Source organism: Herpailurus yagouaroundi, unplaced genomic scaffold, assembly GCF_014898765.1.
Source record: "Herpailurus yagouaroundi ecotype Mexico unplaced genomic scaffold, PumYag 196, whole genome shotgun sequence".
NCBI lineage: Eukaryota > Metazoa > Chordata > Mammalia > Carnivora > Felidae > Herpailurus > Herpailurus yagouaroundi.
In genome coordinates, this window is record NW_024412427.1 from 12,477,075 (window position 1) to 12,490,546 (window position 13,472).

A 13,472-nucleotide genomic window follows, 5' to 3' on the forward strand; every position below is an offset into this window, starting at 1 on the left:
CTTCCTCCCAGACATGCTATGCCCCCTGGCGCCTTCCCTGGCTGGGCCCAAATCAGGGCTGGAAGACGCTGGCTGAATGAAGCAAAACAGGAAGGACTTACAGTCCACGAGACCCAGCTGGTCGTTGACAAGACCCAGCACCACATCCACGATGGGGCAGAGCTGTGGGGGGAGAGATGGCATGAGGTTCTGGAGCCGGGGTTTGGCGCTGGGGCGCGGGGCACAGGAATAGCAATGACAATAGCTGCGTTTACTGCCTGCGTGCTCTGTGCCTGGCACTGTCCTCCCCACAGCCCTGCGGGGAAGGCGCTTTCCTGATCCCCATTGTCACGTGGCTCGGAAGTGCCCGGGCTGGGATTCAAACCAGAACTGTGTGACTCTTAAGCTCCACTTCCTTATCCCGTCACTCATCTGTCCCTCCACATTCGTCAGGGTACCCCCCAGACCCCCAAGAACAGGCCCCAGCCCTCTGACTCCTCTGGGTCACCTGCACGCCCGCAGGGATGGAGGCTGGACTGCGCTCCCTCCGTCTGGGGAAAGTCTGTGCTCCTTGCTCCCCATCCCAGGATAGGTTCTTACCAAGTCAGGGAGGACATTGGCCAGGACTCGGTTCACTAAGTTGTCCACGAGGTTGGGGAGAAGCCTGAGGAGAGAGGAGTGGGGGAGGAGGAGGGAGCTCACCAAGCTTGTCCATGCAGTGTCCCGAGCCAGGCCCTGGGCAGCAAGAACCCCTGAGTGCTGGAAAATTGTTCCGAAAGCCAGACAGACAATATACATTCACCACAGACTTGGCCGGACAGGCTGCCCAGGCAAATTGCTTGGCTTTTCATTCACTCATCCACTCATCCATCCATCCATCCATCCGTTCGTTCAACAGATGCTCCTTGAACTCTGCACTGGGCTAGGCCCAGGCTGGGATGTTCCTGTGTGCAGAAGTCACTCCCTCCTGCTCATCTGCCCCTCTAGCGGGCTGCTTGCTGCAGGAAAACGAACATATTCCTCTGTCCAAGCACCCAGCACAGTACCTGGGGCACCGTACGTGCTCAATAAATGTGTGTGGAAGGGAGGGGAGGAGAAATACTGGCCGACAAAATGTGCTCATGGGGTCCACAGGAGAAAACGAGCTGTTGCTGTTGAAAGTCTGGGAGATGGGATTGGTTCTACAGACAAGGAAACAGCTCTGGAGAAGTGGTCCAAGTGCATCATCCAGCTGTAAACAAACCGTCCTAACCAGTTGGTTAAGGGGGGAAAGAGATCATAGTATTGATGCATAGGCAAGACACCTAGATGGGCAGACAGACAGACTTGTAGGGCAAGGGTTTATTTCCCCAGGCCCCGCAGCGATGAGAAGGTGAGCGAAACATGGTCATCCTCACGCAGTGTCACCGATAGCTTGGCCCCTTAAAAATCCTGCCTTCTGTCCCCACTGAACACTGCCCTGCCTGCACCCTCCCAGCTTGTGTCCAACGCTTGCCAGTTTGACAGAGCAAAGCATTTCTTGAGATCATGTCCTAATTAGAACATTTCTGTACACGTTTTGGTCTCCTTCTTAGGTGGATTCACAGCTTAAGGGACTTGTGTTGGTTCCAATGCTCTGTGGACGATAAGGCCCTTGAGAATTTATCCATGCATGGGTGCGTGCGTGCGTGTGTGTGCATATGTGTGTGTGTGTGGGGGGTAATTTGAATTTAACCTATGTCCATTCAGGGCACAGACTGTTGTCTCCTTCTGAGAAATTATCCAACAGATACATCGGCCCATGTTTAAAATGTACATAATTCACTGTAACCTATTCCTCAGAGCAGAAGATTAGACAAATTGCAATGTCCCCACACCAGAGAACTGGACGAATACATGATGGCTCATCCGGACAACGGAATACCACACAGCTGTAAAAAGTTAAACAAAAAGGAAGCTCTCAATGTCCAAATACAGGAAAATCTCCAAATAGAGTAAATGAAAAAGTGCAAGGTGATGTTTATAGTATGTGTCCACTTGTGTTAAAAGGAGGGTGGGAGGGGCGCCTGGGTGGCGCAGTCGGTTAAGCGTCCGACTTCAGCCAGGTCACGATCTCGCGGTCCGTGAGTTCGAGCCCCGCGTCGGGCTCTGGGCTGATGGCTCAGAGCCTGGAGCCTGTTTCCGGTTCTGTGTCTCCCTCTCTCTCTGCCCCTTCCCCGTTCATACTCTGTCTCTCTCTGTCCCCCAAAAAATAAATAAACGTTAAAAAAAAAAATTAAAAAAAAAAAAAAGGAGGGTGGGGAATGAGACTCTGTTCATGTTTGCTTCATTTGTAGAAAAGAATTGGAAGGAGAATCAAGAAACAAGCACAGTGAGCTTGTGGGGGGGGGCGGGGAGATGGGAGACAGGGTGAGAGGGGGCTCTCCAGTCTGTGTCTTTGTATTTTTTTTATATCTTTGAACCATGTACTACCAAAAATATTTCCTAGAAAATTAAAAAAATCTGTGAGGTTTTAGGACGCCTGGGTGGCTCAGTTGAATAAGCATCCAACTCTTGATTTCGGCTCAGGTCATGACCTCGCGGTTCATGGGTTCAAGCATCGCACCCTCTCACTCACAATAAATAAATAAACTTAAAAAATCAATCTTCGAGGTTTCTGGGTGCTTCTCTCCCCTCCTCTTCTCACCAAAATATCAGGGGCCAATTTTCTCTGTCCTGACCCACTCTAGAGCAGAAACAAAGACTCAGAGAAGCTCACATGAATCAGAAATTCTTGGGGTCAAGTCGTACAGTGAGGTTATCTGCTCCCAAAGTCTAGATAAGATGAGCACTGGAGGGACAGGGGCAAAGAGACTGATAAGACAGGAGGGGGAGGAGCAGGCAGCCAGAGGCCTCAATGAGAGAAGCCAAAAAGACACATTTCCCATGATGAAGGCCAGGGAGGGAGGAGAAAGGGGCTCAGCTCTGAGCTGCCCTGGTGTGCCCTCATCCAAGACCATCACCTGGAGGCAGCAGACCCCTCAATACACACACACTTGAAACCTCTCTGGTTGTGTTGGCCACTTTGTGGGGAGGCTATGATAGAAAAAAACCCAACCCCTAACCAAGGTTGCATTGAATCGAACTAACTGGGAAACTTCCCCATGAGCTGGGGCTCGAAGGGACAGAAAATTCCTGCTAGACATATGTTCAGAAAACTCTTAAAAATTTTTTCTTTTATTTTTATTCATTTTTGAGAGAGAGAGAGAGAGAGAGAGAGAGAGGATGAGCGGGGGAGGGGCAGAGAGAGAGAGGGAGACACAGAATCTGAAGTAGGCTCCAGTCTCTGAGCTGTCAGCACCGAGCCAACGTGGGGCTCGAACCCCCAAACTGCGAGATCATGACCTGAGCTGAAGTCGGATGCTTAAACCAACTGAGCCACCCAGGCGCCCCAGAAAACTCTTTTTCAAAATATTTATTTATTTTTAGAGGGGAGAAAGGGCAGAGAAAGGGAGAGGAAGCATCCCAAGCAGGCCCCGCACTGTCAGCACAGAGCCCAACACGGGGCTCCAAGCCACAAACCGTGAGATCATGAGGTGAGCCGAAATCTAGAGTTGGAGGTGTAATCAGCTGAGCCACCCAGGCGCCCCTCTTCAGAAAACTTAAAATGTGCCAGGTTCTGTACTGTTGTGCATTCATTATCTCCATTCCAAAGGGAAAGAGAATTAGCCCATTTCACAGACACAGCAAGTGGAGCTCAGATTCAGAGGGCAGCAGAGTTGCTCAAAGTCACACAGCAAGGAATCGTGGAGGTTGAACCGCAGGCTGCTTCTAGAGCCTCTGCTCCTGACCACATGGTTTATCAAAGACCGCTCCACCGTCCACCGAGGCACTCCACTGCCCACCAGTACTCACCCTCGAAGCAGCTTGACTTTGATACCCCCCAAGAGGGTGTCACATCGCTCCACAACTAGCCGAGGGTAGCCTGTGCGGTCCATGGTCAGCCGGACCTTGGCCGTGATGTTCACTTCCACCGCGATGTCCAGGAAGCCAATGAGACTAGAGGAGGTAGTGGGGCCAGGGAGACGGCTGGTCAACCTCAGCCTCCATTCAGTTCTACCCAGCACCTTGCACCTTGGGTTGTCTTTGCTGTCCCCGCCCCTTGCTGTCGTGCATCTATTCTGCGCCTTGCTCACCTCTAGGGGTCCCAAACCAGAAGGCTTCCCGGGTCCCTCTACATCCATGAACAAATCCATCTCCCACTTAGTCAATGAGAGAGCCTCAAAGGCTGGGAACAGGAGTCAATAAATGAACTCTACACATAAATTCTGGTTTTCAAAGTGACTACCCACTGACCTAGCCTCATAGACAGGACCTCGTCCCATGGGGAGAAATCAGCACAAAAGTCCACTCTCTAAAGTCCTCCGCTAAGCACCTACTTTGTGGCGGGCACTATCAGGGAGACATTTTCTTGCTTTCCCTCCCTTGCGGCCACAGCCACCTGGAAAAGGAGATGTCACTATGTCCGTGGCAGGTGAAGACACTAAGACTTGGTGACATTAGGGGCTGACCAGAAGTCACACAGCTTGTAATAGAGTCAGGATTCAAAGCCAGGCTGTCACCTGTCTCTAGCCTCCCAGATCTTAACACCCATGCAGGCTACCTTCACTGCTGACCGGGACCGGAAGATGGCCTGAGCCCAAGGGTATAAGTCAGGTGCCGGTAACACATTCGGTGTTAGTATTCCTCACATTACGGACAAAGAGGCTGGAGTGCAGACAGGGGAAATGACCTGCTCAAGATCTTTCATCCAGGACCTCGGGTGGTGGGGACCCCTCCAGGGCTGAGGGTACACACCTCTTCCCATTGATGGCCACGCGGGTGTACAAGCTCAGGTAGACGCCCACACCAGGCAGGAGCCGCACGGACACTCGGGGGAGGGTCAGCTCCACGATGCGCAGCCTGCATAGGACCCAGGCTGGTGAGATGGTCATCCCCGGGGTCTGCCACGCTTCACTGGGGGTGCCCTGTGTCATACACCCCCTTCTCTGTGCCACATTCATTCCCCCTAACTCTAACGAGACCTGAGGTTTGTGGATAGAACTTGGAAAACACAGAGAAGTGACAGGAAAAAATGCCATGACCCACACTCTCATTGCCTGGAGGCCCACTGTTTACATTTCCTTGAATTTCCTTTGAATTTTTTTCTTGTAAAGATGCCATTCTCCCTGCTTATCCTTGCCCTTCTTTTCCTGGTTCCTTCCTGCAAATTCTCTGCTTTCAGTTTAAGACCCTCTTCCCCCAGGAAGCCTTCCCTGACCTCCCCCACTATACACATCCTTATTTCTCCATGAGCTGCTAACCAGTGTTCTAATTGCATGATTATTTTCAGGCGTCTTTATCAAAGCCCATATACCCCATCGGCCTGCAAGCTCTGTGAGGACTAGAGATGTGTCTTTTCTTGGCTAACCATGTGTGCTTGTCCCCAGTGCCAACACAGTGGCCTGCACATAGGAGACGTGCTCAGTATTTGTTGAATTAAATAGTGACTATGAGAATATGAGGAGACCGGGCATAGCTGAAATTATATGTGTGTAGTTTTAAATCCTTGCACATTTTCTACTTTAACTATGATGATGACCATTCTGTAGATGAGGAAATTGAGACTCAGAGAGATGAAAACAATGGCCCAAAGTCACACACATACATAAAAAGGTGAGCTGTGACTCAAATTCAGGGTTGTTTAGTGACTAGACCCCAAGCCACACAACTTGGGACTCTCAAGATGTCCAGTCCTGAGGCCAAGTCTTGAAGTGCATGGGGCTCTGAAGACTGTCACCCCTCCAACTCTAGGCCCCTGGGGTGATCACCATGTTTGTTAAGTTCATCATTTGGGCTTGATAGGGAGAGCCTGGCCCCTCCTTACCCGGTGATGCCCTGCACGGTGCTGAGGATGCCGCCCTCGCCAAGCACGCCCAGGACTCCACCTCCTCCGAGAAGTCCTCCATCACCAAGGAGACCACCTCCTCCGAGCAGGCCACCTTGGCCCGACAGGATGCCATCGGCTGCCAGCATGCCCCCAGTGCCCAGCAAACCACCTGGGCCCAGTGCCCCAGTGGCTACACCGGGTGGTATCTCTCCGGGCCGCAGCTCCCTCCGGTGAAGCCTGCCCACGGCTGCTGCACCTTCGGCCGACCTGTACTGCCCACGGCCCCTGTGGCCGCCATATGCATTGTCAGCATTGCGGTAGTCACCTTTTCGGAGGTCCCTGATGCTTCCATCTGACTCAAGGATCTCACCGTATCTGTATTTGCCCCCCAGCTGAGCAGTGTTGTCATTGGTCTCGATGTGACCATACTTGTAATTACCGCCAAGCTGCTTGCCATTGGTATATTTGGGGGGGCGCTCTCGAACATGGAAATCGTTGTAGGGAATGCCACCGACACCTCGGGGGAATTCAACGCGTCTGTAGTCATCGTAATGGTGTCGGCCACCACCCAGAAGACCACCACTGCCACCCAAGAGACCACCACCACTGCCACCCAAGAGCCCCCCACCACTGCCACCCAAGAGCCCCCCGCCATTGCTGCCTCCGCCACCCAACAGCCCCCCGCCACTGCCACCCAAAAGCCCCCCGCCATTGCTGCCTCCGCCACCCAATAAGCCTCCCCCAACCCCACCCAACAGGTCACCACCACCCCCTCCGCTCCCACCACCAAGCAGGCCCCCCAGAAGGCCACCGCCCCCACCACCTCCACTTCCACCAAGCAGACCCCCCAGGAGAGGTCCTCCACCATCACCACCAGCTTTACCCATGGGCACCTCTCTCAGGGCTGAGCGGAGAGCATCACTCTGCTGCAGGGTGCCTGAAATGGCTGCAGAGAAGCAAAGGCATTAGTGAGGGCTTCCTCCCCAAGGCGCCACCTCTGGCCCACTCCTTGGCTCTCTGGGCCCCACCTTTCCCACCAGTAGAATGTCAAGGTCGGATGGGAAGACTCCCCCAGACCAATCCAGCCCTGACATTCAGGTGGGCTCACTGACTGCTAACCTGGACCTGCTCTTGCTTTAACTAGATTTCAACATCATTCACCGAACCTGGAAAGATTTTCTTCCTTCTACTCCCTTTCAAGTGCTCCACCCTTTAGAGCTTATAAACCTGCTTGGATGGCATCAGGGCAGGTCTTTGTTTGCCAGATGACAAAAATGAGCTCCCAAGAATTAAAGGGGGGAATAATTACAGCCCCCACATTTGAAGGCCTTCAATGTATGTACCAGGAACGGGACCACGTTTTCAGAAGGCTACCTCGTTCATTCTCAAACCAGTCCTCTATGACGGGGGCCACAATCACATCCATGCTGCAGACGAGAAAACTGAGGCTCAGAGAATTCAAGTTGTGGACTTAAGGTCAGTCAGTATTTGAACCCTGGGAAGGCTGATTCGAGGACCCAAGCTCTTAGTCACTGCTTCTACCGCCTCAGGCATGAAGTCCTCAACATGGTGTAAGTGTGTAGGGAATGGTAACCAAAAGCAAAAGGGGGAATAATTTACCCACCCACCTGACGTGAAGAGGGTCCTTGGGACTTCAGAGTTGGCTGGACTGCCCTGCCCACCCCACGTCACCCCTGACTGCCGCAGGCCTGGACTCACCATTGCTCAGCACGTCTTTGGTAACCCTGAGGACAGTGTTTGTTTCTGCGCGGGTGCCACAGAGAGCTGCCACAGACAGAGCAGCCACGCACCAGGCTGTCCACATGCTGGCACTGCTTCCCTGCTGAGGAGACAGTGCATCAGAGTCACCACCCTGGAAGTAGGTGGAGCTAGGCACTCCCTGCCAAGAATCATATCGGGATCCCGAGGCCCAGGGACATACAAGGCAGGGTCCAGAATTCCCAATACCATCTTCTAAGTTGAATGAATGAAATGAATCTGGAGACACAGAGCAGACCCATTAACCAAACTGTCCTAGAGCCATGGATGTCTGATTATCCCCCAAGATGAAATTTCCAAATGGAGCATCAGGGAGAGAGGTCATGAGGACTCTAACCAAAACAGCAAACTCACAGCAGGCAGACTCTAGGGAGAATCTCTCCAGCATCTACCCGTCTGTTCACTCACCAATCCATCCATCCTCCCATCCACCCTTCCTTCCTTCCTTCCTTCCTTCCTTCCTTCCTTCCTTCCATTCATCTGTCCTTCCTTCCTTCCTTTCTTCCATCCATCTGTCCATCCATCCTTCTGTCTACCCATCCACCCTTCATAAATCCATCCATCCATCCATCCATCCATCCATCTATCCATCCTTCTATCAGTTCATCCATCTATCAACACATTCATCTAGCCACAATTTCATGCATCCATCCAGCCAAAAATCACTCCTACCTCTTTGAAGGAGACAGTTCTATACCAGGTACTTGAGATTAAGAGCTCTGGATCAGAGCTATCTGGGTTCTAATCCTTAGACAAGAGAGTTTACCTTTTTGAAGCTCTGCCTCCTAATCACTAACACACTGTTTGTGGTACATAGTAGGCAATAAACAGCAATTACTGTTACTGTTTTGGCACTATTATTTTAGACCCCTAAGAAGTGGGTGGGGGGCGCCTGGGTGGCTCAGTCGGTTAAGCGTCCGACTTCGGCTCAGGTCATGATCTTGCAGTCCATGGGTTGGAGCCCCACATCAGGCTCTCTGCTGACAGCTCAGAGCCTGGAGCCTGCCTGGGATTCTGTGTCTCCCTCCCTCTCCGCCCCTCCCCTGCTCACACTCGCTCTCTCTCTCTCTCAAAAATAAATAAACATTAAAAAAAAAAAAAGAAGTGGGTGTGGAGTGTTATCGATTGGGAGCGAGGAAGCATGCATTTTGGGATAAGCTGCTCAGTCTTTAAGAAACCTTATTTTGCTGCCTCCATGCCCTCACCCACTTCTCTCTGTCAACTCTACCTGAGCACCAGCTTCAGAGCACCACGGACTCTCCTCTGGGCCACAGTGTAAAATCATTGGCTCCAGCCCCCTCCACTTATGCACCCTCTTCCCTTTTCCAAAGCCTCCAGGTTTTTTCCCCACTCCATCTACTCCCAGAATATTGGAAGCACTCATTTATACTAGAATATGAAGGGTTAACATGTGCAAAAAAATCTTTTTCTGGTTTCCTTACCTCATCCTAACCCACTACCCAGAAAGTTCTCTGTTCAAAGAGGGATCATCACCTTCGGTTAAAAAGATGGCACCAATGGAGGGAGATCTGGCAAGCAGCTGAGGAGTCTCAGAGAAATAGCAAAGGCACCAGATACCCCAAATCCCTGAGAAGTGTAAGTGCAGCTCTGTTAACTCAGGTCACTGGGGTGACTCAGGCCCTTTTCAGAGCCTCCCTGAGAGGCTCTTCTGTGTCCATGTTATAGGAAAGACAGAAGAGGCTCAGAGAGGGGTTACGCCGGCAGGTTTCCAGTCTGAGACTCTCCTCATTGCCTCCTGAGGCCTCAGCCTCCTCCCTGCTCAGACACTGAATAGGGAAGGGGCTCCTCCTTACCCTGCAAGGTCCCGGCAGCTCACTCTTGAGAGATCCTGTTCACCAGGCCCTCTGCTTTTGCCTGAGTCTATTCAGAGGCTGGCCTTATATAGCAGCTGGGTCTGAGTCCACACCTAGAGAGGGAAACACCATGTAATTATGAGAGACTAGAATCCAGATTTGCTCTGCAAATCAGACATCGAGCTCCAAAACCACAAATAGCTGCGGTTTGTGGCTAATTCTGAGAGCTACGTTCACTCACTCCCGGATGGTGTCACATGAGCTGAGGTTTATCAGCCCCTGGTCCAGACACGTTACTGGAGACTCCAGCTAGGCCCCTATGTGGGGGAACCAAAACACCTACAGGTGCATCTGGTTGCCAGCTCTAAGTCAGTCTCTGCCCACTCCAGATGGCCTGGGCAGCCAGGAAGTGCCCCCAGACTGGACTCAGCAGCAGGCTAACTCAGATTCAGACTCAGCTCAACCACCAACTCGCCACATGACCTTGGGCCAGCCACTTCCCTTCTCTGTGCTTCTCATCGTTTCCATCTGCTAAATGGGTATAACACCTGCTTCACAGGACTGATTTGAAGATTCAGGGAGATGTATATAGATCTGACTCTCCAAACTTGGGGCTGGTGTGAAGAGAACAAGTAGATGGGCTTCTTTTGACCTGAAGATTTTTCTCCCAATATTTCATTATGAACTGTTCACACATACAGTGAATTTGGAAGAACTGTAAACTGCAGGGAACGGTACATTTCCCTGTAAACACTTCAATACGTATGCCATTGCGATTGTTTTCTTTGGGTGTAAAGCTTACAGACAGTGAAATGCACAAGTCCCAAGTGTTTATTTGTTGAACTTTGACAATTTTATTCAATGATGGAGCCCACACCCCTGTCTCAATATAGAACTTTCCATCACCCCAGAATGTTCCCTCCTGCCCCTTCCCAGGCAACGCCTCCAGAGGCAGCCACTGCCCCTCCAAGACCTGCTGGGACACAGCCCAGGTCCCTTCCTTGGCATCCAAGGTGTCTGCTCCTCTCTCCACTCCCCACCTCCGTTCCCTGTCTCTGGGCCTTTGCATGTGCAATATTTGCCACAGAACACCCTTCTCTAGACTCCACTGGTCATAGTCATACAGAAATGTCAGCTGCTCTGCAAAGCTTTCTGTGACAACCCCAAGCCTGCCCCTTCCTTGGCCCACCCAGCACCTTCGACAGCCCATGTGATATGGTGTGGCTCTGGCGAACCAGGCGTGTGCCCCACCGCCAGCCAGCACAGGCACAGACGCCAGTGTAGGGAACGGACCACGCATGCTCTCACTCCCCACCGGGTGCACTATAAACTATAGAGGGCAGTGCACACAGGAAGGTGGTTCTCTCAGTCGCCTGAGGCTCTGTGCCCTCCTCAGGCCCGAGACCAGCCAGACCCTGGCAGCCATGAGGCTGGCCTGTCCCCTGGGGCACCAAGAGGATTAGTACCGCACTGGCGCCAGGGAGATCACCTGGACTTAGTGTCCAAAAGGCTCCTTTGTCTGGGGCTGAAGCAGCCAGGCCCTGGGAGGTGACTGAGTCACGAAGGGGGCCAAGTGGGGGGCTCACGCAGGGGGGCTGAGGGAGCAGGAAACAGAACCGCTCCCATTCCTGACCCCTCCTTCAGCCCGTTCCTGTCATGAATGGTCAGCGGCCAGGGCTGCAAGGGAGCTGTCCATGGTGGTGGTGGGGGGGCTCCCTGCACATCTCATTTCAGGCCTCTACTCTAAGTGCAGAGGTTCAGAGCTGGGCTGTGGAGCCAGGGGGCCTGTGTTCAAATCCTGGTCTTGTCACTTCCCAGCTGTGTGGCTGTGGGTAAGTCACTTAACCTCTCTGTGCCTCAGCATCCTCACTTATGGAATGAGGGTAAAAACAGTTCCTAGAAAGCACGGTTGGTTCACAGAGTCGAAAACATGGTGTATCTAAAGCACTTGGAATAGTATATACATAACAAATGCAGCAAGTATTACTTTTAGAGCATAGCAGTGAAAAATCCAGGCTTTGGAACTAGGGTCAGAAGGATCTGGTTCAAGTCCTGGCTCCGCCACTGAGAAGCTGTCCAATTTCGCATCTCTGAGCCTCCGTTCCCTCACATGTAAAACAGAGAGACCCTGTCCACGGATTATGGTCGCGATAAAAATGAAGTGAGGTAAGCAGTGTGAAGCATGTAACACGAGACTGATACACGCTTGGGGCCCAGTGGAGACCAGCTTCTCTCACTGCTACTCCATGAGGCCACAGGACTCACCATAATGAAGCAGATACCTGACCTGGTGGCGCTCTTGGTCGAGCGGGACAATGGGACCAAGGGGTGACAATCCAATGTGGTGGGTACAATAATGGACCCTGCCTATGGCACGGAGAGGCTGGGGGCTGAGGTGCCCTGCGTGTTGAGGGACAGCAAGTTTGCCAGGCACACTTGGGGGGAGTGTCTGGTGCTCAGGAAGACGGAAATGCCATCCAAGGGCCTGGCTCCACATCACGTGCATTTACCACAGGCCCGGCGCTCTTCTCTGTGCTTCACATTTTCTCGTTTAATCCTCAGATGACCTCTGAGTGAGTCTGAGAGTGTTCCCATTTCACAGATGAGGAGCCTGAGACACAGAGACGACTCCGCTCCTTCTTCGTGCTCCCAGAGGAGTCGGCGGAGGCCAGGTCACGGGCGGTCTCAAATGCCACCCTGGGATTGTGGATGATTTCCTGCTGGCAGTGAGAATCCAGACAACGAAGGGCTGTCAGCGGTGATGAGATGGTCAGATGAGGACAAGGGGGGGCTGGTGGAGGATGGGACGGGAGAGAGGAGGGAGGGACAGATTGATGAGGACGGTGTGCGGGGTGCAGGCGGAGAGGAGGGAGTAGATGAAGCCATGGTGAGAGGGCAGAGCGGTGCATGAGCTCACCATGCTAAGTGCTGGGTAACCCTCAAAACCTTACTACTATTATCCCCAAGTTACTGATGAAGAACCGAGAGTCAGAGAGACTGAATGACGTGCCCAAAGGCACGTGGTTGATCAGCAGGTAGGATGGGATTTGAACTCGGACAGCTAACCCAGGCCACTCAGTTAACCATTGCCCTGCTCTGGACAGGAGTGGGGGGACAACGGAAGTGGGAAAAGAGTCAAGATAAATCCCAGCATACCACTTCGCACCGGGCTTGGCATACATGCCGATAGGCTCCCATACCTGTAGGGTGAGTGGATGAAGGGGGGCAGAAGGGAGGGAGGGAAGGAGGGTGGGAAGGTGGGAGGGTTGATGGGTAGTCACGGGGTCTTTCCTATGGTGGACAAACTTTGAGATGGGCTCTAACTCTTCTGCCTCCCCAGATCCTGGGTCACTTCCCAAAACTTTATTGGCACCTTGAGCCCACCCATAAATGCCAACTTGAGGCCATTCCCCAGGACCCAGGAGGCCCATTCTGAGCAATGGGGAGGAGCCAGGACCGAGGCGGGACCCCCAGTTTCCCACCCCAACTCTGCCGCTGTATGGTCTGGGGTCTGCCAACAGTTTCCCCATCCGCACTGTGAGCATTTAGTGTAGCTTTGTTCTGTCCCCAGGTAAGTCCACCACCAATGTGCAGACAGTAGGGATCCCTCCAGGGCAGGACCAGGTCACCCTTGCTTCCTGGAATGCTGGCTCCTTTTCTCCCTAGAGGACTCCTAGTCACCCTTTGGCTCAGAGAGAAGTCCCATTCTGTCTCAGAGACTCAGAGACAGACGCAGACTCAGCTCAGAGAGACAGGGTGAAAGACACAGGTCCTGAAAAACAGACAGGGGGGAGGGGAGTAGAGGACAGGGGAGGGGACAGGAGGAGCTCGAGGCAGAGGTGAAGGAAGGCAGGACAAGACACAGAGGCTTCCCAGGCCAACCGGGTAAGTCTGGGATGCAAAGCTACAAAGACCAGGCCCCAAGTCCTTCACCTCCCAGGAGCCCTGGACTGGAGCTGGAGAGGGTCCAGAAACGGAGGCCAAGGCAGCCCCTGTGTGACTGGGGAACAAAC

The 13,472-nt window shown here is 52.7% G+C and overlaps 1 protein-coding gene across 1 annotated transcript in view; it reads right to left on the minus strand.

The window, feature by feature from the left end:
- Positions 1–7,691, minus strand: part of BPIFB4 (BPI fold containing family B member 4) — a 28,183-nt gene extending 20,492 nt beyond the window's left edge. The window contains exons 1-7 of the mRNA XM_040446769.1: positions 7,586–7,691; positions 6,750–6,812; positions 5,864–6,383; positions 4,795–4,899; positions 3,853–3,996; positions 580–643; positions 102–162 (exon numbers count right to left, since the gene is read on the minus strand). Coding sequence (XP_040302703.1) covers positions 102–162; positions 580–643; positions 3,853–3,996; positions 4,795–4,899; positions 5,864–6,383; positions 6,750–6,812; positions 7,586–7,691 — 1,063 coding nt within the window. The remainder of the gene's footprint in view (positions 1–101; positions 163–579; positions 644–3,852; positions 3,997–4,794; positions 4,900–5,863; positions 6,384–6,749; positions 6,813–7,585) is intronic.
- Between the last annotated feature and the right edge of the window lie 5,781 nt (positions 7,692–13,472).